Genomic DNA, 21,807 nt, shown 5'->3' with positions numbered 1-21,807 from the left:
CAAATCAATTTAATTCATAGAATCATAGAATGGTTAGGGCTGGAAGGGACCTTCAAAGGTCATCTAGTCCAACCCCCCTGCAAGGAACAGGGATATCTCCAAATAGATCAGGTTGCTCAGGGCCTCGTCCAACCTGACCTTGAACGTCTCCAGGGATGGAGCAACCACCACCTCTCTGGGCAACCTGTTCCAGTGTTCTACAACTCTCATGGTAAAAAATTTTTTCCTAATATCCAATCTGAATCTACCTCCCTCTATTTTAAAACCATTACCCCTTGTCCTATCACAACAGGCCCTCCTGAACAGCCTCTCCCCATCTTTCTTGTAGGCCCCTTTGAGGTACTGGAAGACCACTATAAGGTCACCCCGGAGCCTCCTCTTCTCATTACCATTTCATTACCATTTCATTCAGAAAGGATAATGAAAAACAAAACCAGATCTTAAAAACATCTTCCCCCCATGCCTCTCTTCTTCCCAGCTCTACCTCCTCCCTCAGCGGCACAGGGGAATGGGGACTTCAGGTCAGTCCATCACACAATTCTGCCACTCCTTTCTGTTCATGAGGTGGACTCCTCACACTCTTCCTCTGCTCCAGCATTGGGCCCCTTCCCACAGGAAACAGTACTCCATGAACTTCTCCAACGTGAGTCCTTCCCACAGGATGCAATCCTTACCCATCAGATTGCTGCAGCGTGAGCATTTCTCATGGAGTCACGGCTTCTTAGGGCACAGTCACCCACTCTGGCACAGAGTCCCTCCCCACGGACTGCAGATACATCTCTGCTGCACCATCGGTCTCCAGCAGTGTGGGGTCCTTTCCCATGGAGACAGTCCTCTACAAACTCCTTTGGGTACATGCATCTCTGCTCCAGCGTGGGGTTCTCCATTGGCTGCAGGTGGATCTCTGCTCCACTGTTAATCTCCACAGGCTGCAGGAGGACAGCTTGTTGTCTCACCATGGGCTGCAGGGGACTCTCAGCTCCGGCACCTCCTCCTGCTCCATCTTCACTGACCTGGTGTTTGTGTAGGTGTTTCTCTCAAATCTCAGCCCTCCTTCAACTGCAGTTGTGCTGGGCCCAACGCACCTTGGTGGTCCCAGCAGGAATGAGCTCAGCCCAGTGAGTGCCCCGGGAGTGGGCACTTCAGAGCGCCCCAGGCGCGCTGCTGCCACCATCACCAGCCCCGGCACTAGGTCTCTCGCCTCCCTTCTCTCCCAGCTGCAGGTCTCATGGCACTGATATCTTTATTCCCTTCTTAAATACATTTATTCACAGAGGGGCTGACCAGAGGCGGGTCTGACCAGGCCAGAGGCAGGTTCAACTGGTTTTGGAGCCTGGGAAGCTTCTCACAGCTCCTTACAGGGGCTATCCCTGTAGCCTCTCCCTTGCTACCAAATCCTCACCATATAAACACAGCACAACAGTCTTTAAGTGAAAGGTCCGGTTTAGTTCTAAGAAAAGCAATATGGCAATTCTGTGACACTGTGACATGAAAGCCTATGGCATAGATGAACCCCAAAGGGTCCCAGAACAGAGGTCTCACAGCACTTCTCAAGAAATTGCTTGCGGAAGACCAAGAGTATGGCAAATTAAGGGTCTAGAAAATCAGATCTCTCAAGGGCAAGGCTGCCAGAAGGACTGTGTGTTGTGTGTGAGTAAATTCAGCTTAATTTTATAATGAGTTTCCAGTGACCGTCCAAGTTAGTTACTATAGCTACGAACTGATGGAGAAAGTCCAGTTCAGTAACTCTGTAGAATCTATATCACAAAACAGAGAACATGAGAAAAAAATGTGTTACAATACTTCAGTAAAATAGAAGTAATGACTGGAGGGTTAGGAATTTCACACAAACTAATGACTAGGTTGAGGTATGAGGTGAAGCCTTCAATTCTTAAGTCCCAAAACAAATCACTAATTGCTGGGGAATACGATTCCCATTAGCTGCTACTGCATTCCAAATTATTTTAATCCAGATCTACAGAAGCTTGTGAGTTTAAATGCTAAGAGTAATTCTGCAAACAAATCCTGCATTTCATATAACATAACGTAGAATGAAGAAAATGTAATTCCTGTCAAAAGAACAAAATTCTACAACAATATTGATTTAATGGTCTTGATTTTGCATAATAGATAATTTTAAGGCAGCCAGACTCACATTTGGCCTTTTAGACAGGCTTGCCAAAAGCCTATTTACAAAACTGCCAGTCTCAAATCATACATAAATTTTCTTCTTCCCATTTGCTTCAACGCTTACATTTTCAGCACTGTTTTTTCAATATATTAAAAATATTTCTTTTCCAGCTACTTCAGTGTTTTACAAATTTTATTTGTTTTACTTGAACTCTTAAAAGAGACAGTATATTTTATGTCCTGTGGAGTTCAGGTAGTAGGTAGTAAATAAAAATGAAGGCAGTGAGATAGGAGTTTTGCCTGGGATCAATATTAGAAACTGCTCCGATAAAACATTTTTGGAAAAAAATAGAAAGTAAAACTATCATTCTTTTTGGTCAGATGTTCAATGAGATGAAGCAATACAACAAAAACAAAGGCTTTCACAAATATAAAATGCAAACAAAAGGCTAATTTTAAAGAGGGATCTTGAAACGTCTCAGAAACTTAACATGAGTATTCTTTTTTTCTAAGTGAAGTTAGACAGACTGTCTCATTACAGAGGCTGCATACAAGAAAAATTACAGAGCTACAAAGTCAGGCAAGCCTTCTGTAATTGCTGAGCAGCAGCTACTGTCTGAAAGCTGTCAGCATAAATACTTTCTCTTGGGTCTTTCTTAATGTAAATACAGAGAATTCAAAGATTTAGGTTTGAGAACTGGGTACCTATCCTAAGATCTGCATGAGTTTATGAACACTTTCCAAGTAAACAAAGTAACGGAGGAAAACTTTTCCTGAGCATTAGCAGAAGAACTGCCATTCATGTCAGCAATAGTATTTAAAAAGGCTTAACTGCTTCAACCAGAAGTGGTCAAGCATAGACCAAACAACAAGAAGGTATTGAGTCAACTGGTTGGTTGGAGGAACAATGACTTTCTTTGCATCTAAGATATGTCATAGTTAAGCAAAGCAAGACTTGTCTGGCCAAATTTTGTGCAACTAGAATACTAGGCCTTGCAAGTATGCTACTGAGCAACAAACAGAATAAGAATTCAGAAAATGAAGAGTGGATTTAAAGACACATAGCTTGTGAATGTATTAGGAAGTGTGAAGATGGGGAAAGTGAAGTGAAACAGGACAGAAGAATAGACAAGTATAGATTATAAAAAGGAAAGGACTTTGACAGATGATGGTGTAAGAGGAAACGTTATTCTTTCTTGCCAATACAGACCTCCAGGAATCATAGCTCGTGTCATTTTTACACTTTCCAACTATTGACATATGCTGTAAACGTACAGCATATGTAGTCAAATTTATAGGATAATATTCAAAATCTTTGAAAAGAGGTCTTATTTCATTTATTTTTCTTCTGAATTACAGTTGACTTGTGCTTGGACTACAAAATCTATGGGACCATTCTTCCAAATGTAGAACTTAAAAAATATCACCCAAGTGAAAACTATGACATTTAAGATCAATCTTAGCAGTTAGAACCCCTACAGAGAAATAGGCAAAAGACTTTTTATTTATAGTTGCAATGTATCTTCTTTGATTATCTTGGAGAAATTATAATATTCAAGTCCTGTAAGATGAAAGCTTTTAGAGATCTGAAAAGAAAAAATCACTCATACATTTCAACAGAAGACCAACATACCTACTGAAAATCTTGCTTTTTAATGATAGCACCTAAGATGTCATTGAAACTGGCAGACCACAGTGAACAGTGGAATCCAAAAATCATAATATAGCTGGCAGAAAATTGGAAGGTTAGTGAGAATTGAAAAGGAAATAATTTTTATTTGATTTAGTTGAAATAGATGGGATTATTAAGGTATATCAGCTTCAGATATGTATAGAAAAAAAATCAATCACTATATCAGGATTCTAAATTTGTTTTAATAGTTAGATGATGGCTGTTCTTCAAGAAATACATGGCTAGAGGCAAAAAATCATTACCACTGATTAAGAATTGCATATATTGAATTGGCATATTAATTGATACTATTTGCAATTGAAATTTATCTTGATTATAATGAGACTATGTCTGGTGATTTTCACTTAGGGTTTTTAAGTTAATGCTTTTCATTTGTAAATACTTGTTGTGGTTTTAACACAATAGGCCCCTATTCCAGTTAGGTCTTCAGATTCCGTCAAATCGGCAGAATTGTAGTGTTATCGTAGCAGTAATTGCGTAAGTGTAACAGCCAAAGCTTCCAAATTCAGGAAGATGAGATCTGAAAACTGGAATGCAAGATGAAGACTGAATAAAAGAATGATATTTTCTTACTACATTTTAATAACTGCATTTTGTAGAATTGACTTCAATCATATCAGCTTGTGTATTATGCTTGATGGTGGGGGTGTTGACAAAACCCACAATTGATCACAATAAAAGCAGCTCATTAAAAAAAAAAAATCTACATCACGATTCTTCGTTCTTCTCAATTATCAGTATGGTATCTAAGTAGAACAAATCAATTACACCAGTTTTAAAGACCTCATTTAAATTAATCATCACTGTAACACATTTGATGTTAGTATAAAGTAGCAGTGCTCATGCTTGTGTGCATAGGATTTATTTCCTGGAGTATTTAAAGGAAGTCATTGTTCAGTAAAATACCTGTCACTTGAAGAGCAGATTCAGAAACACAGTGTTTAATTCAAATGTAATTTTGCAATAAATTTTTAGAGGTTAGACAGAATTAAGACTTCACAGGAGAACTCATACTTTAGTGCCAAATACATGCAGATGTCTTTTTCCCCAAATAATGATAGGAAAGTACGTCACATTACACAATATGACCTTTGGCTCTCACACTTGTCAAAAGTTATACAAATCTAACTACCAAAATGCTCATTATAAGGATTGCTTGAAACAAGGTTTATTAAACTGCTGCAGATACTTTAAAGTTAAAAAAACCCAAACAGAAAACCCTAACCTGAATGTTGGCGTGGCGTCATTTGTGACAAAATGACCAGCTACTATCATCTAATAATCCAGGTCACATAAAGAATATTAAATTTAATATTTCCTTTCTTTTCTAACTACAGTAGCCTCTGGGAAAATATAATCACTCGCTATTTTCTTTAATAGATATGAGGGTTAGGAAAAGCAACAGAAAACCAATGGTTCTTGTTTTTCTATGATCAAACCTGAGACAGAAATACAATAATTAGATACCAAACACAGCTTATGTTTGGTTTGTTCTTCTAATACACTTTTAAGACAATATGTGTACTATTTTCAAAAATAACAAAGGAAGCAGTGTATAATTCTAAACCAGCAGCGTTTCAGCGCTGTTCATCCCTAACAATCAGCATAACACTTATTTGCCAGCCATGCTGAAATAAACAATAAAAAGTGACCACTCGACAAACGCTAAAAAAGCTTTAGAAAATGTAGATCATCAAGATCACTCACAAGCAAAATGCTCAAACTCTTTCACTCCAAGTACAAGCTTAATAAAACAGTTTATAACATAAATGAGAAGACTGACAGACCTGTGGAGGAACCTGCCTCCTTTTTTGGTCAGGGGAGGTGACATACACAGCCTGTGTATATGCATAACTTTTGAATCGCGGTTTAGGAGAAGGTGAAGGTCCCTGGGGTACACTGACTGTGATCTACAAAGAAGAAATTAGAGGTGGAAAGAACAGACATAGAGATAGGAGCATGGATTATAGAAGTAAAGTAATGATTTTAAGAGTAAGTGAATAAAAAGAAGAAGGTCATCACCAGTTATATTTTTCAAGGACAGTGTTGGTATTCAGCGGTCAAAATTGGGATGGTATGAAGGAAAGCTCTCATTTAATCTGACATCCTTTCCAAAAGCAAAAAACTGTCAGGACTCAATACCGGCAGAATATCAATGTAAATTGAAGGTTCTTTATAATTTACAAGCAAAAGCTCAAAAAAAAAGTGATGTTGTAGTAAATCCTGAATAAACAGAACTAAGACTCATCTGCCTAGCACTCTAAAAGAGACTGAGCATCACAAAAGCAAGATACAGATTAAATTCAGACAAGTACACTAGGCCTAAAATCCTCTAAACACTTCAGCAGAGACTGTCTGATGATTTCAGTCAAAAACATGACTGACACAGCAAGCATAAATTATTTCCAAGTATCACATGAGCTTTTTCAGAGGCCAATCATGAGGTGAGAAGAGATGATCTTAAAATACAAGTCAGTGTAAAAGAGAAGCTAAAAAATTAAAAATGCACCATGAGCATGGAGAAATGTCAGCAGCTATTCTCTAAAAAAAAGGTTAAAAAGGTTCTACATGTCTGTGTTTAAATGTAAAACCTCTTTTGGTTTCTGTGTTGTTCCTTGCGGTGTCCTTCCACAATCAAAACGCCCAACACTGTCAGAGAAGTGGAAAGCACTCTTTTGCTAAATAGTTACTTTTACAACAGCCCTGTGTAAGGTGACATCAATACAAAAGTACAGTTCATGCAGACAAGTACTTTTGACTTGCCCTGTGGCGAACAGACTTTGTCCAAGATGCCCATGGATGTTTTGCCTTCCATTGGCCATCTAGCATCAAATTTATAAGGTAGGTAAGGGAAACAATCACTTTAGAGCAGCAAGATGAAAGCAGAAAAGTGAAACAACTCACTTCTTGTGAAAAACGCTGTTGATGATGTACTTCTATGTGCTCTTCTCTAGTGACCCTTGAATGTCGTGGCAACATCTCCACCTCCCTGATGGCTTCCATGGTAACTTGCTGGGGCAGAACTTGGAAGAGGGAAGTCACATACATTAAGATGGACTTCTTATCCGGACAGGCAGTTGCAACATCTGGAAGGCAAATTAACATGTGTCATTTTGGTTTCCACATTAAATATGAGAAATAGTCAATCAAGTTCATAGGAAGCTGACAGACTAATGAGTAATCTATTGCCCATGTGAGTTCTCTAGAGACTAATTAGAACCTTACAATCAGTTCCAAAATTACAGACTAAACATGCATACCAATAAGAAGCCAAAGTTTATAAAGATAACTGCTATTTCATTCAACATGAACTATATTTCTTTAGCCAAAATGCACACAGTATACAATTTGACACCGTGATCCTCATTAAGCAGGACTAGACATAGGAAAACATGTATTTTGTTGTGCTGTATAAATACTGCAGTTAAAAAAAAAAAAGGACGAGCTCATTTTCAAAGTCATGCCTTGTATGTTCTCTTCACATCATTACAACTCTTTTAGAAAGAAGTCCTGGGAAATCTCTATGGACTTTAGCAGTTAAGTACAAGAAATTTTGCATGAACACAAAGATGGTATCAGGTTTTGCACATAGCCAAGATATACATCAGCAGGAAAAAAAGCTTATTTGACTCAACATTTCAAGTCAATAACAATTTGTAAAAATGTAAGGCATGTGGCAGCTCTTTGAAGTAGCTGCTTTGTTATTTGGCATTGACATTTACCTCCTACACACAGTCCAGTGAATCAAGATGTAAAAAGACAGTTGTACAATAATCTATCATTAATTCCATAAGTGTTTTAACATGAAAGCTGGCAGAACGCCAAGAGCTATGAGTTTTTACTGTGTTAGATCAATCCTGGCTTAGCTAAGATTTCAATTCTGGAAAAAAAAAAAGAAAAAGAAAAAGAAATCTATTAATATATTCTGGCAGACTTGATAATGCTACAAGGTGGCATTTCATTCTCTCTTCCTAGAATGCAGAATACATGAAGGAAGGTACTTTATGTTAAAAGCTTCACATATATTTGGAAATCAAGAAAAGAAATCCTATCAATATTTTTGGTTTGGCTTTCTAACCTATCTCCACACTTCCGCTTGACACATTGTCAAAGAGAGCTGAAGGTTTAGTTCTGCTTAGAAATGGCTGGAAAAATGACATGTTCCCTCCAACATCCCCATCAACATAAGATTTATTATCTCAGTGAACACAGCATATAAAACATTAATTTAAAAAAAGGAAAAAAAAAAAACAAAACCACAAATCGACATGACTTCCAAATAAAGACACACTACAGCCCTCGGTCTCCACAGGCTTCACTTCTGTGATAGAATTCAGTCCAGGAAGTATTTTGCTATCACCATCTTGTCTTCTCATTAATATTTTAGCATCATTTTGTTATACTCAATGTCCACTAGTAATTGATGTTTACAAGAATATCCATGCCTTTACACAGGCAGGAGTACACACTGGAAGAACAGACATTAGTGCCAGCTGCAATTTTTCCATTTGTTATCATTTTCCTTTTCAAAATGTTCTTGTAATCAAATAGGCAGATAACTTATCTACACAAGTATCCCACACAATACATAAAGCAAATACCTTGCAAACAATATACATGCCAAAAATTGTTTACCCATGCTATCTGACAAATAAAAACTACATATACAGTTGTCAGAATCCACCAGCAAATAAGGAAAGAGTTAATTATTTAATCACAACAAGTAGGTAAACAACCGTTGTTGTAAAGCCTGGAATATCAATCTGTCTCTCAAAAATATTTTTTGCAGGTTCTTGAATTATTGTAACAGGAACGACTTCTGTTATCCTGTTCTATGCCTTTGCCTTCCCACTTTTTTTAATTTTGAATCCCAGTCTAATATTGCCTTTACTACCTGTTAAGACTGATGGATATTTGAAGTCCTAGTAGTTAGGAAGCGAATTAATTCAAATTTAAGAACTTGCTTCCAAGGAAGTTCACTAATTCCTTGGAAATAGGTTTACTTTAACTTCTGGGGGCAAAATACCCGTGAAGTCAATCTACACCTTCTAAAAACTAATCTTAAACTCTCAGAAAATACGGAAGATATTTAAGAAAATTAAGTCAACATACATAGACTATGTCATTATTCAGATACTATTTTTGAGAGAAAATAAACAAAGGAATTATCCAGAATTTTCTTTAAAAACAAGGTATCTTCTCCGAATTCAGATCAGAAGAAATACTCTGAATATTTCCATCAATTTTCTTGCCAATGACCTTCCAAGATAGGATTGAAAAGAATAAATAAGAAAAAAAAAAATTAGACTGCGATTCAAAACAGAGTTTAAAATGGGAAGCATCATAACATTAGCACAAATTATATTATTAATATATTTATCAATCAAAAATCTGAAAGACTTTGGAGAGCTCTGAAAACCATTCCAGCTCTTTAAAAAGACGTTGTTATACAAAAGTGTTGGAAAAGTTTCCAGCATGAATTTTCCAGCTATTGAGAGGAATATTCTACAGTAGAAAACTTTATGCAGGCCGATTAATATTTTTCAAAAGAAAACAGTGACTTTCTGGTACTTAAACTCAAGTATGTCACATGAAGCATATTTTTCACAAAACTAGTTTTTGATACGTCTTGTGATACAACGGTTTACTTCTTAAGACATGTGGTTTCTTTAAGGATCTTTTATAGAAAAAAACTCCTTTGTAGGATACAGAAAAAGGCCCTGACTTTACATGCTCCTCCCTGAAAAAATATTCACACACGCTGCCCATTTAGAGAGATTAGTCTCTCTAGGGGAGGTCTCCAGTCAAATTGAGAAAGTAAAGAAAAAGAAACCAAAACACTTCTTCTAACATACAGGCTGAAAAATCTCTGATACTAAAGAGACACCATAAGAGCTAGAATTCAACCGTGAATTCTAATGTACTATAATATCCTTTTCATCTGCAGACACAGCTACTTGGTAACAAGTCTCAAAAGAGAATGAAGAATCTGGTTTCACCACCTAACTTTAAAACCATGAAACCAACACCAATCCACCCCTGTTTAAGTTATACTGCCTTTAATGGGTTATTACAAGTTTAATTCAAGAAGCAATTTATCTGTGTCATGGTTTGATGGGGGGGGAGTCTGGTGGCTTTGCTCTCTGTGACCTCCCTGGTTTTGGAACCAGGTTAGACTTGGTTCTGACCACTAGATCGGACTCCCATCCCCCTTGGGGTTGAGCCAATCAGCACCTCTGCGAATTGCCCTATTTAAGTTGGGACAAAGGAACCGGAAAAGGTGCTTTGCCCAGGATCGAGCAGAGAAGGGAGGAGGGCACTGCCCCCGCTCCCTGGCTCCCAGCCGGGCAGATGCCTGCGTCGGGCCGGCGCCGCCCACTGAGGATGGCAGCGGAGCTGCTGGCTGGGGAACTCGGGGAGCACCCCACTCCCGGGGTGCCCACTGGGCTGAGTTCACCTGGAGAGGACTGAGATCTGAGAGAAACAGCCGCATCGACACCAGGTCAGTGAGGATGGAGCAGGAGGAGGTGTGTCGGAGCTGGGTTTCCCCTGCAGCTGGTGGTGAGATGGCAGGCAGCCCCCCTGCAGCCAGGACAGCCTCGGTGGAGTAGAGACCCACTCGCAGCCCGTGGAGAGAAGATGCCTGAGCCTGAGGACAGTCGTGTTGGGGTGCACGACAAGGAAGAGAGGCATCTGTAGTCTGCGTGACGGCCCACGCCGGAGCAAGTGGCTACAACTCCCTAAGAATCCGAGACTGTGGTAAAGCCCACACTGGGGCAATCCATGGGGAAGGATTGTTTCCTGTGGGCTGGACTCACGCTGGAGAAGTTTGTGGATTTTTCCTCATGAGTAGGGGATCCACCAGAGCAGGGGAAAAGGGTGTAAGGACGACTCCTCCTTTAAGAAAGAAGCAGCAGTAACAGCACGGAATGAACTGACCTGCACTCCCCCAGTCCCTGCCCCTTGCGCCGCTGGGGGGAGGAGGTAGAGCCGGGAGGAAAAGGAACGTTTGGGGGCGTGGGGGGAAGGAGGAAAGTGTCGGTTTTAAGATCTGGCTTTGTTTCTTTTTATCCTCTCAAGTAACCATATTTGTTTCTCTTTGTCCTTTTAAGTAACCGTCAATAAATCGTTTTGCTTTAAGAAAGCCAAGTCTGTTTTGCCCAGGACCCTGGTTGGTGGGTGCTCCCTCTGTTCTTGTCTCGACCCTCAGTCCCTTTATTATATTTTTCTCCTCTCCACTTTACTGGAGAAGGAGCGACTGTGCGAGTTTTAGTTGCTGGATCGGCCTAAACTCATGACAATCTGATAAACGTTCATGACAGCTTGATTTTTATTAGCAAATGTTCTCCATTTTCTGACAAACAGAACTACAAGTTTGATTGTTTGTTGAGGATGGGTGACTACAATAAACCTGAAATGTTCCCAAATCAATTATTTTCTGAAGGATGCAGTGCCAAAAAAGCAAATATATAAAATACCCAAAAGTCAACCTCTCCAAAAACTGATCCAATAGCCAGTTTTTATAAGTCTTGCAGTTCACAAGTGGTTTGTTCTTACATTCATATGTTCTGTCAATGAGTAATTCCCTGCCAACATTCCCAGTTCTGGTGGAAAGACGCATTTTTAAGAGATGAGTGAAAGTGAGGATGGCATAAAACACCTAAATAAACTCCACATTAAACAGCACTGTACAGGCCTACCATCAAGACTAAAATCCAGCATTTTGTTATACAGTTGTTACATTATGCATATACAGCCACGTACAGAGTACAAATTGCAAGCAGTCATGCAAATGGCAAATGTTGCTTCCAACTTTCAAATACATGTCTACTTATAATATAGCCATTCCTGTTTATTAACATTTTGCTTTCTCAAAGCTTTGACACTACTTGTGCTGATTCCACTCACTCTTTGTATCAAACTAGTAGCAAAGTAACTTTGAAAGAAGAAAGCTTAAATGCCTGGTGCATTGTCAGAAAGATTATATAGAATCATAGAATGGTTAGGGCTGGAAGGGACCTTCAAAGGTCACCTAGTCCAACCCCCCTGCAAGGAACAGGGATATCTCCAACTAGATCAAGTTGCTCAGGGCCTCATCCAACCGGGCCTTGAACGTCTCCAGGGATGAAGCATCCACCACCTCTCTGGGCGACCTGTTCCAGTGTTCTACAACTTTCATGGTAAAAAAATTTTTTCCTAATATCCAATCTGAATCTACCTCCCTCTATTTTAAAACCATTACCCCTTGTCCTATCACAACTGGCCCTCCTGAACAGCCTCTCCCCATCTTTCTTGTAGGCCCCCTTGAGGTACTGGAAGACCGCTATAAGGTCACCCCGGAGCCTCCTCTTCTCCAGGCTGAACAGCGCCAACTCTTTCAGCCTGTCCTCATAGAAAAGGTGCTCCAGCCCTCTTATATATTATATTGCTGCACATAAATTGCTGATGTGGTTTCTTTATGATCAGAGACAAATTCTGAAACATGCTTTACCTTTTACAGTACTGAGAAGCAAGATAAGACTTGAGCCCTAAAAATGCAAGAAATCCTTTGTCCTCAAAAAAGTGGGTAGGATTTTCAGATAATCACAAAGTAGAAAACCGAGAACTGCAACTTTTAAAGCTTATATATCATCTAATACAGTTGGCTTCCATGATAACAGCAATAATAAAAAATCCCAATGTTTTAATATTACTTACTGCTGTCACACATGAAATTTTAAAAACCATACCAAAAAAAGTTGTCCTCTCTCCCATAACACTGAAAGAGATTCTCAAAGTTGATTCAAATTTTCACAGATTACACAGCCTTTTTCCCTGATAAACGGAGGCTGTTGGTTTTTGTTCTATCAAAGATATTTTTCATTTTAGCTTGTTAATGATACTAATAGAACATTAATATTTATTAGAATTTCTGAAAACAATCCTACTGCTGTCTCCAAATGCATTTCTTTAGAAAGGACTTAAAACAGATGCACAGTAGATAAGGTAACTACAGAAGCTTTCAGATTGTTGAGATAAGGCAGATTCTAACCGATATGTAAAAGATTAGTTTCTACAATGAAAACTCACTACAGGAGGTAGTGAACTTGAAGAACTAAGTCAGTATTAGCAACTTTCAAAAGCCAGCATAATCAGTGAGCAAAAACATAACATCAATGCCTGTTAACTAAAATGACAAATGAAGTGGACAACTCAAAATGTACAAATTAACATTCAGTCTTGCTCATTACATCTATTTTAAGTTTTGTTCAGACTGATAGGAGAATTTATTTAGTATGTAAGATGTTTTATAGTCGATAAATCTGAAAGTAAGTGTAGAAAAAAGAAATTAAAGACTGAAGTCTAGTAACTAAAGATTTTATAAATTCCTATGGAAATAAATTCATTGCTTTCATTTCATTGTAAAAATCTATCATAAGAATAATATGATAAGATAAATAGAAAAGGGCAATAGAAATCTAAACAGACAACTCTGAAGAGACAATGGAGAGAGAATTATGCATGCTGGATAGGTGATATCACACTTAATAATAGAAGGTAATAGTTCTTCAAGTGCAGTCAAAAGCCATTGGAAAATAGAGTATTCTGAGATATTAGGTGTAAGAGGAGACAGAATTACTAGTAAAAGATGAAATGCTTCTAAGTTTTCCCAAAATGAAACAACACATTACAGTTTGGATTAAAATGTAAAATTGAGACCACAGTCTCAAAGTTAAAAAGGCAATCGGAGTCAGAACTCGGTATCAACCTATTTTTGTAAAGTCATTTGGGAAGAAATTGTAATAGCATATATTACATTCCTTGTTTTATTAGAATATGAATAAAGTAAAGAAGGATTTGCTACTTTCATCTGAGATCCGAGGAGAAGACTTTTCCAGCTCTGATATACTTCTTTACTACAGACAGGATTTCGTTCTATAAACCCTATATTTCCCATACAGAAAAAAAGACCAGGAGATGCAAAGGGAAATATAAATGTTGTCAGGATAGAAGAAATTCCACTGTATCTAACAAAGAGAATCACCCCAGAATCTTCACTGGTATCTACAGAAGTATGAGGATTGTGCTTCTACAGTATATACCTTCCTTCTATTCCCATCTGAAATGGGATATTTCTGACATCAGGGCAAGTTAACGATCACCTGAGTTTAACCTCTTCCAAAACTGACACAAAAAAATGGTGCACATTACTCTCATACTCTTCCCTGCTAGAACCTCGTGGACAACCGATTTTCTATGAAATCAAAAGAGAAAAGCAAAATGGGAAAAAAAAAAAATAACCAAAGATGAACTTACTTGAACGTAAATCAAAACTAAGCTGTTCTTGTATTTCTTTTAATTTACAGGAAAACAGTAGCAGAAATTTTAAGAAATGTATCTTGATTTCTAGGCAGAAAAATTCCTAACTTTAGGCAAACTTCAGGTGTAAAATTGTTTATAGATATCTTAAAAAAAAAATCACAAAATTTATTGTGTACAACAGTACTTTCAATGAACTTTTCTGTTTTTCACTAATTTAGGCCAGAGTATTGTTTACAGATACAACGCATACTTTTCATATTTCATATACCATACTTTTAAAAAGTATGCAAGTTTGATTAATTAAAACTTTCTAAAAAAATTCAGAGAATTTTTCAATATCTTTTCAAGAGAATAGGCAACTTTATTAACTATTAAGGTTTGGTTACATATGGAATTTTAAAAAAAAAAATCAGTCAGGAATTAATCTGTACAAATTGGTTAGATGCATCCGTTTTAAATTCAAAGAGGAGGTTTCTTGCTGACTCCTCTAGCTGTGCATCTCGGGTTTTCTCACTGCATGTGTTGTTCCTGCATCTAAATGAAGACCAGTCACTTAGTTAGTATCGGCTTCAATATGCGTGACACATACTATATCAAAATGACAAATGAGGTCTTTTAAAAGAAGTTAACTGTAGCAGATGCAAAAAAGACTTCTTCCACTTTAAAAACACATTTTTAAAAATTACAAATATATCTTGAAAGAGTTGAAACTCAAGTGATTAAATTTTATATAACACTGTAATTATGGCTACCTTAAAATAAAAAAAATAGGTTAGAAGAATTTCTTGTAAATGCACTAGGGGAAGGATTTCTAACTTTTGAGAGATTATTTCACTAAGAATAGAGCAAACAGATTAATGTACTGATTTTTTTCTTTAGGCTCATCATGAGGAAAACCAGTTTAAAATGTCATGTCAATAATTTTTAAAATGCAAGTTTTGATCAAATGGTATGCACTGTATGCATTACATCCTTCAGTAAGTTATTTAAACGTAATTATTTTGTAATTTAAGAAGTAAAACCTTAAGTGTAATGATCTGAGGGAAGAGGACTGTTCACACTGGACAATCACAATGTCTCAAGCCCATACTCTAAAGAATTTAATACTCTCTTAGCTGGAAACATCTGCTCACGTTTTGCATGAAAGTAAGCTGCTATTCGCATTTCTGGTGCGTTGTCATCAAGATAGTCTGGAAAAATACATTTTGCAAATGTAAATTTTATCACCAGCAGATCTTGAATTAGGGCCATGCTGAGTCTATCAGACCTCACACACGATGTGGTTCTGCTCAGAGCACAGTAAACTCTACTCTCCCATCCTCCCTTTGTGATCAAGTTGTTAAATACATTCAGGAGAGTGACCGGTGAGTACAACTCCTAGTAACAGCTTCTGTGACTGTGACATGGTAATCTGTTCTGAGAAAGCAATCTGTTCTAAGGTGAACTGTTATACATTTTATTCTAATCTTTTCCTTTGCTGCCCACTTTATTATTTTCGTAGTGAAAAAGTGTAATTGGTATATTTCTACCTGTGTATCCTGTACAACATTTCTGTATACTCTCTTATCATGTTTTCTGTCTTTAAGGCACTAAAAAAATAAAGGAGAAAAAAAAGAATCTTTTCAAATAATCTCTAGCAAACTCGCTAGCAAACAGAACATCTATCATCTGCGGAAGAAAATGCAGGAAGGAGAAAATAGAGATATAATTACTTTAACAGAACCTGTAAAGGTTCAGAACAGAGAGTACTCCTTGACTGTATGCCAATGAACCATATGCAAAGTGTCAAGAGCATTTCAGGATGCGAATGAATACTGGAGTGACAACATGAATAAATATGACAACTGGTTTTGAGAAACACAAAATATAGACAATTTTATACATGGCTAGCATTGGAGAAGCATTGAAATAAATCAAGGGCAAAGCAAGATACCTTTTAAGTAATACATACTTTAAAGACCAAGAAATCAGCATTTTAGTGGCCCATATTTAAACAGGCAGCAGTAGATGTCTTGTCTATTTCAGTCAACGTAAGCCTCAGCCTAACTGATTAAGCAAAAGTGTAGATGACACTGACAAGTGTGGAGCAACATGTTAGACCCTAATGAGAAGCGAAAATGCCACAGCTCAGTAAAACCAAGCTGGGTTTGAGGTCATCATATCTACAATGCCTACCTCAAAAGTTCCCTGCAAGCTGGAATAGTTGTAAACAAGCAACAACAGTCACCAGATGTGACTTGGATGCCAATTGGTATATCATGTGTGTGTCAAATAAACATTAATATATATATAGCAAATTTCAAACGTGCAATGCAATATATTAAATTTATTTCATATATGAAAAGAAAACTATAGCTATTAAAACATTAAGACAATTAGGCTCTAGTTGCTCTTATCTGGTCAGCAGAACAGCAGCATTGTAATGCTCTGCTGTGTGCCCGGATAAAGGAAATCCTTCTTAGTATTGTATCAGTTTCTTGATTAGAGAATTCAAGTGTCCCTGAACAACGGGAAAAGCAAATTCTGAAGGAAGGGGCTACGTGAGATTCCTGAAATCAGTTGTGCAGTACTAGCTTGTTTATTAAACCTGTTTCGGACTTCACTGTAAAAAGGTTCTCATATTTTTCTCAGTTCAGAAGTATTACTTTTTTCCATGGTCTTCTCTCCCAGAAACAAATGGATACCATAATTTCAGCATTCAGACAGCTAATTCCTGGAATGATTTATGAAAATAAGACCATAGGAGCAACTGAGAAAAGATCACAAAATTTTCTTGAATGGCTTTATTAAATGGCTTCAAATGTTTCCATCCTTCAGCTGAGCAGACATGAATATGGACTAAAAGAAGCTCTCTGAAAGATCTGGTTCTTCCGCCCTTCTCCAATTAAAAAAACAACACAACAAAACTAAACTAACTTGTCATAATCACTTCAAGGAACAACAGAAGTACACAGATAAGTGGGGAAAAATGATAAAAGACTGCTCCAGACTGAATATCAGCACTTCAAGAGCTACAAAGTACACAGCATAGAACCTACATTTTTCAACTCAGTTGTCTACAAACTCTGCCTAATCCTATTCCTACTTGTCTCTCCGTTCCACAATGACTTCATTATGCTTTTTTTTTTTTAAGATTTGGCTGTTCATAGTACTTGGAAAAAGTGGTTTTGAGAGATGAAAACACATATTCCACAGGATAAGATGGGAAGAAGAAATATACTTTGAACCAATACTACAATTAAATCAATGCAAATAATGCCAGTATTTCTGTCATAATTTATTCTTTTTTTAGCAGTGAAATCTCCATTTAACTTTGCCTCACCCAAAAGACCATCAAATGTTTTTAATGCTTTAAATATACAATCCTCTAGCCCACCACAGTACGCTTAAGAAATAAATAAGCATTATAGTAGTTTGTGAGCATAAGGAGTGGTTCAATGGCAGAACTTTAAATATAGGTTGTTGAATCTGCCTGGGCTCAACAATGATCAAAGCTGATAAAAACAGTCTATAGACACTTTACCTAAGGAAAGGAGAAGAAAGCTGTATTATTTGATTGAACGATGACATTTAAGTCACAAAGGTAATATAGTCATTGAGGAATGCACATTTTCATCCAATGAGTTATCATTTCCAGAACTGATACAAATTTTGGGGTACACTGAATATAATCACTCTTCAGCTTCCATGGGAATGCCAGTCTAAACAAAGCACAGGTTCTTATAAAGCCCAATCTGTGCATGTTCAGTGAATGCAGATGTAGCAACTGAGATCAGATGTAGGCGGAACTGAAGCCTGTGCATGTTGTGATACTCGCAAAATTACGCTTGTCAAACTTTGCAGAATAGTGGCAGCTATGGCAAATGTAAATGGTATTCTGTACACAACAGCATCTCCTGAAAATACCTCATAATTCTGAGCATTCAAGGAGCCAGAGAGATTATTGTGTTAAAATTCGGGACTTTATTTTTTTTTTTTCTTTCACCCGAAATATCCAAATATCAATTTCAAAAGATAAAGTGGATTCATCTTCAAGAAATACAATATTGATTTTATTGCACAAAGCATTAAGATCTGATCTGGAATTCTATGTTTTGATCAGGCATGTTCCAGAATGGTAAACCAGAAGTGGAACAGAAAAGAGTTGTTAGTGTTATGCATAAGACAGTGTAGAGAAGAATGAAAACCTATTGAGAGTCTAGTCATACAAAGGCTGAGAGGAGGTATGAGGGTTCTTTATAAATATAAAATGGAGTAAAAACAAGAGCAAAAAAGCAGAGCAAAAAGCATCAAGCTCAAGGACAAGAGTGGCACAAGAACAAAACAGAACAAAATAAATCTGAAGAAACGTACTCTAAAAATGCAGAAAACATTGTCACCTTCAGAAAGTGAGGTTCTGAGAGGGGCAAAGGAATAGAAGCAAAGTATGCAACTGAGAATGACAGAACTTGTGGAAATTAATAAAAGCATTATAATGAGACATTTACATGAAACTGCAGGTAACAGAACTCAATGCATCATCAGGTTTCTCATGTTCTGTTCCTCCCCCTCCTTTTATATTATAGTTAATGCTAATTATTTTTCAGTTATACATTTTTAATATAACTTACTGCTATGGTTTCACATTTTTCTTCCTATGAACTCTACTCCCTTGATATTTTTTTAATTATTCAATTATGGGGAAACATGTGGATGTAATAACCTAGCAAAAATAACAAAAATAATGTGTCATATCTGACTATTCTTAGAAACTCTGACAAAGCATTACGCTAAAGATGTGACAGAGCTTTTGCATACATAACATACATATACATATTTACCAACTAATAGTACATCAACAGAGCATGAGAAACAAAGCTGGAGATAAACTAGTGCAGTCAATATAATGTAAATAGGAGTTAGGAATACATTAGAAAAACAATCAATTTTATTACATATTTATCACATATTATGCTGATGAAGAAAATACAAGCAATCCTAAAAATGGGTTTAGACAGGACTCTGAAGCAACACAGCAAAAATTATGCAGGTTAAATCTAAACATTAGTTGGTGCATATTTTAACAGGCAGAAGAATCGGAAAAACAAGGGCTAAGAATAACAACAAATACGCATTTGTCTAATTTTCACCTGAATGTCTACTTAACTCACTTCTCTCTCTCATTGTCAACTGTATAACACTCCACTGTTGTTTTTTACTGGGATCTTGCAACTCATTAATAGAAATCTATTACAGCACACTGATATTCCTCCTTTCTCCTGCCTTCTGCCCACCCACTCCCCTCACCCCCATCACCTCTATTTAGCACTTTCAACTCAGATTTGAAGGAATGTTAAATCTTTTTAACCCCTATATCTAAATTAGGGACTTAGTTCCTAGCAGATGACAGAACTCATTGCAGATATTTTATCCTGAAGTTAAGCTACTCAGCAGTTTTACTGTTATTTTGCCTCTTTTGAAGCAATCGTACTTCTTTTCATGACAGTTAATTACTAATAGTTAAAGAGGTTATGTCATGCCAAGCCTTAGTTTATGCTCTTTAAAGCAAAATGCATTTTTAAAGTCAAAACAATTGAAATACAAACTTTCATTAACATTTTTTGGGGATAAAAGTTTTTAGAGGATGTCCCCAAAAAGTTCTGCATATTTGGTTTTAGAATTTGCTCCCCTAGGCTGAACTATTAAACAAACAAGCAATGCTACAGGTACAGGGCTCAAACAGAGCCATGACGGGAATAAGCAACATTCATGATTACAGTGAAAGGGAGTAGAACCTGGGATTATAAATGAGAGCAGTGCAGGTCAACATTTTTTTTTTTTAAAGTCCCTCTTTAATTACCCAGCACTAATGAGACTAATCTTAGTCCAAACAAAGCGAGGATTTAGTGGTTATTAACTAGAAAAACACACATCATCTAAAAAATATGCAGAAGAGGTGGCCTTGGCAAAGAACTAAGAAGGCTCTGGAGACCCGAAATTAGGCTTTGAAACAGGGCCTACGATATCTAATAAATACCTAAACACATGAAATACATGTCCAATCCTACTAGGAGATTTTCATTCCTTAAGCAGAGTGTAATTTTGTAGTAAATTGCAAACAGATTGTAAAACAAAGGTTATTGGTGTCTTCTCTGACTTGTTTCTATTGATTATAAAAAATCAGACAAACAAAACATGACTGAAAACCCCTCCAAAATGAAAAGAAAAACCAAGTAGCTCACCAAACAATACGCAATGCTTTCTTCTTTACAAATAGTCTAGTTAACATAGAAACATAGAATGGTTAGGGTTGGAAGGGACCTCAAAGATCATCTAGTTCCAACCTCCCTGCCATGGGCAGAGAAACCCTCCACTACACCAGGTTGCCCAAAGCCTCATCTAACCTGGCCTTGAACACTTCCAGGGATGGGGCAGCCACAACTTCTCTGGGCAACCTGTTCCAGTGCCTCATCACCCTCAGTGTAAAAAATTTCTTCCTTATATCTAATCTAAATCTGCCCTCTTTCGGTTTGAATCCATTGCCCCTTGTCCTATCACTACACGCCCTTGTAAAAAGTCGCTCTCCAGCTTTCCTGTAGGCCCCCTTTAGATACTGGAAAGCTGCTATAAGATCACCCCCGAGCCTTCTCTTCTCCAGGCTGAACAGTCCCAACTCTCTCAGCCTGTCTTCATAGCAGAGGTGCTTGAGCCCTCGGATCATCTTCGTGGCCCTCCTCTGGACTCACTCCAGTAGCTCCATGTCCTTCCTCCACATCCCAAAATAAATATAAGATGGTCTTAATTCTGCTTAGGCAGTATTTGTTTTGGATCCTTATTTAAAAGTAAAACTCCTGAAAAATCTTTAGGCCTGGTTGTGCAACCATATTCTCCCAAGCAGATGGACAAACTGGCCCAGCACTCTAAGAATTTAGCTCATCTCCACAAAAAGGCAGTAATCATATTAAAAATAAGCCTGCAGGATTCAGATAGGATAAGCAAATGACATCAGTCACAGAGAAGGGGCACGTTTCATTAACTCACAACATTAATAGTTCAGTTATATCTATTCTGGGCTCTAATGAAGCATGTTTCATGGAACATGAAAGGTTCTAATAGCTTTGAAACCGCCCATTTCCAAGTCTGGAGCAAAAGACCTTTTGGAGACTGAAGCGTTCAGTTTGTTTCAAGGACATATACAGTAGCAAGGGGGACCAAATGCCTTCCCCCTACTACTTTTTCCATTAAGTTCAAACCGACCAGAGACCCCAGCATGAGAGCAGAAGGCATGCTAAGATCTCACCAACTCTGAGGCACGCTGATAAGGAGCAAACTATATTTTAAACCTTTGAATAATTACCGGAAACTTTATGCCATCTCACTGACAGAGCTATTCAGTAGATATAACACCAAAATGCATTCTTACGCGAATCTGAGTCAAGGCATTCCGGCAGACAAACATAATAATTACGTATCCAAAAACTTGCCAGTATACCTAGACCCTTCTTTCCAATCAGACTGCTCAGGTAAGTGAAATTACATTTAAACACTGTAGCCGGGACATTGCAAACAATAGGTAGTGAGTAAGTTCCATGTCTCTAGAACTTAACTGTGTTTCTGAAATCCCAGATGACTGAGAATATATCCTTTTAATAAGGCATGATTAACTCTCACCTACCCTATAATTTTCAATTCAAATAAAGGAT

At 37.5% G+C, this 21,807-nt stretch overlaps 1 protein-coding gene across 2 annotated transcripts in view; it reads right to left on the bottom strand.

Moving 5' to 3' along the window:
• DMD (dystrophin) overlaps positions 1-21,807 on the bottom strand; it is a 1,192,425-nt gene that overhangs the window by 830,795 nt on the left and 339,823 nt on the right. The window contains exons 8-9 of one of the 2 annotated variants that reach the window (XM_086608718.1): positions 6,728-6,909; positions 5,611-5,733 (exon numbers count right to left, since the gene is read on the bottom strand). In XM_086608718.1, coding sequence (XP_086464844.1) covers positions 5,611-5,733; positions 6,728-6,909 — 305 coding nt within the window. The remainder of the gene's footprint in view (positions 1-5,610; positions 5,734-6,727; positions 6,910-21,807) is intronic. The other variant, XM_086608727.1, reaches the window with a different exon arrangement.

This window comes from Tauraco erythrolophus, chromosome 1 (assembly GCF_009769465.1).
Source record: "Tauraco erythrolophus isolate bTauEry1 chromosome 1, bTauEry1.pri, whole genome shotgun sequence".
Classification (NCBI taxonomy): Eukaryota; Metazoa; Chordata; class Aves; order Musophagiformes; family Musophagidae; genus Tauraco; species Tauraco erythrolophus.
The sequence above is the reverse complement of the archived record's forward strand: the minus strand, read 5'-3'. Positions and strand labels throughout refer to the sequence as shown.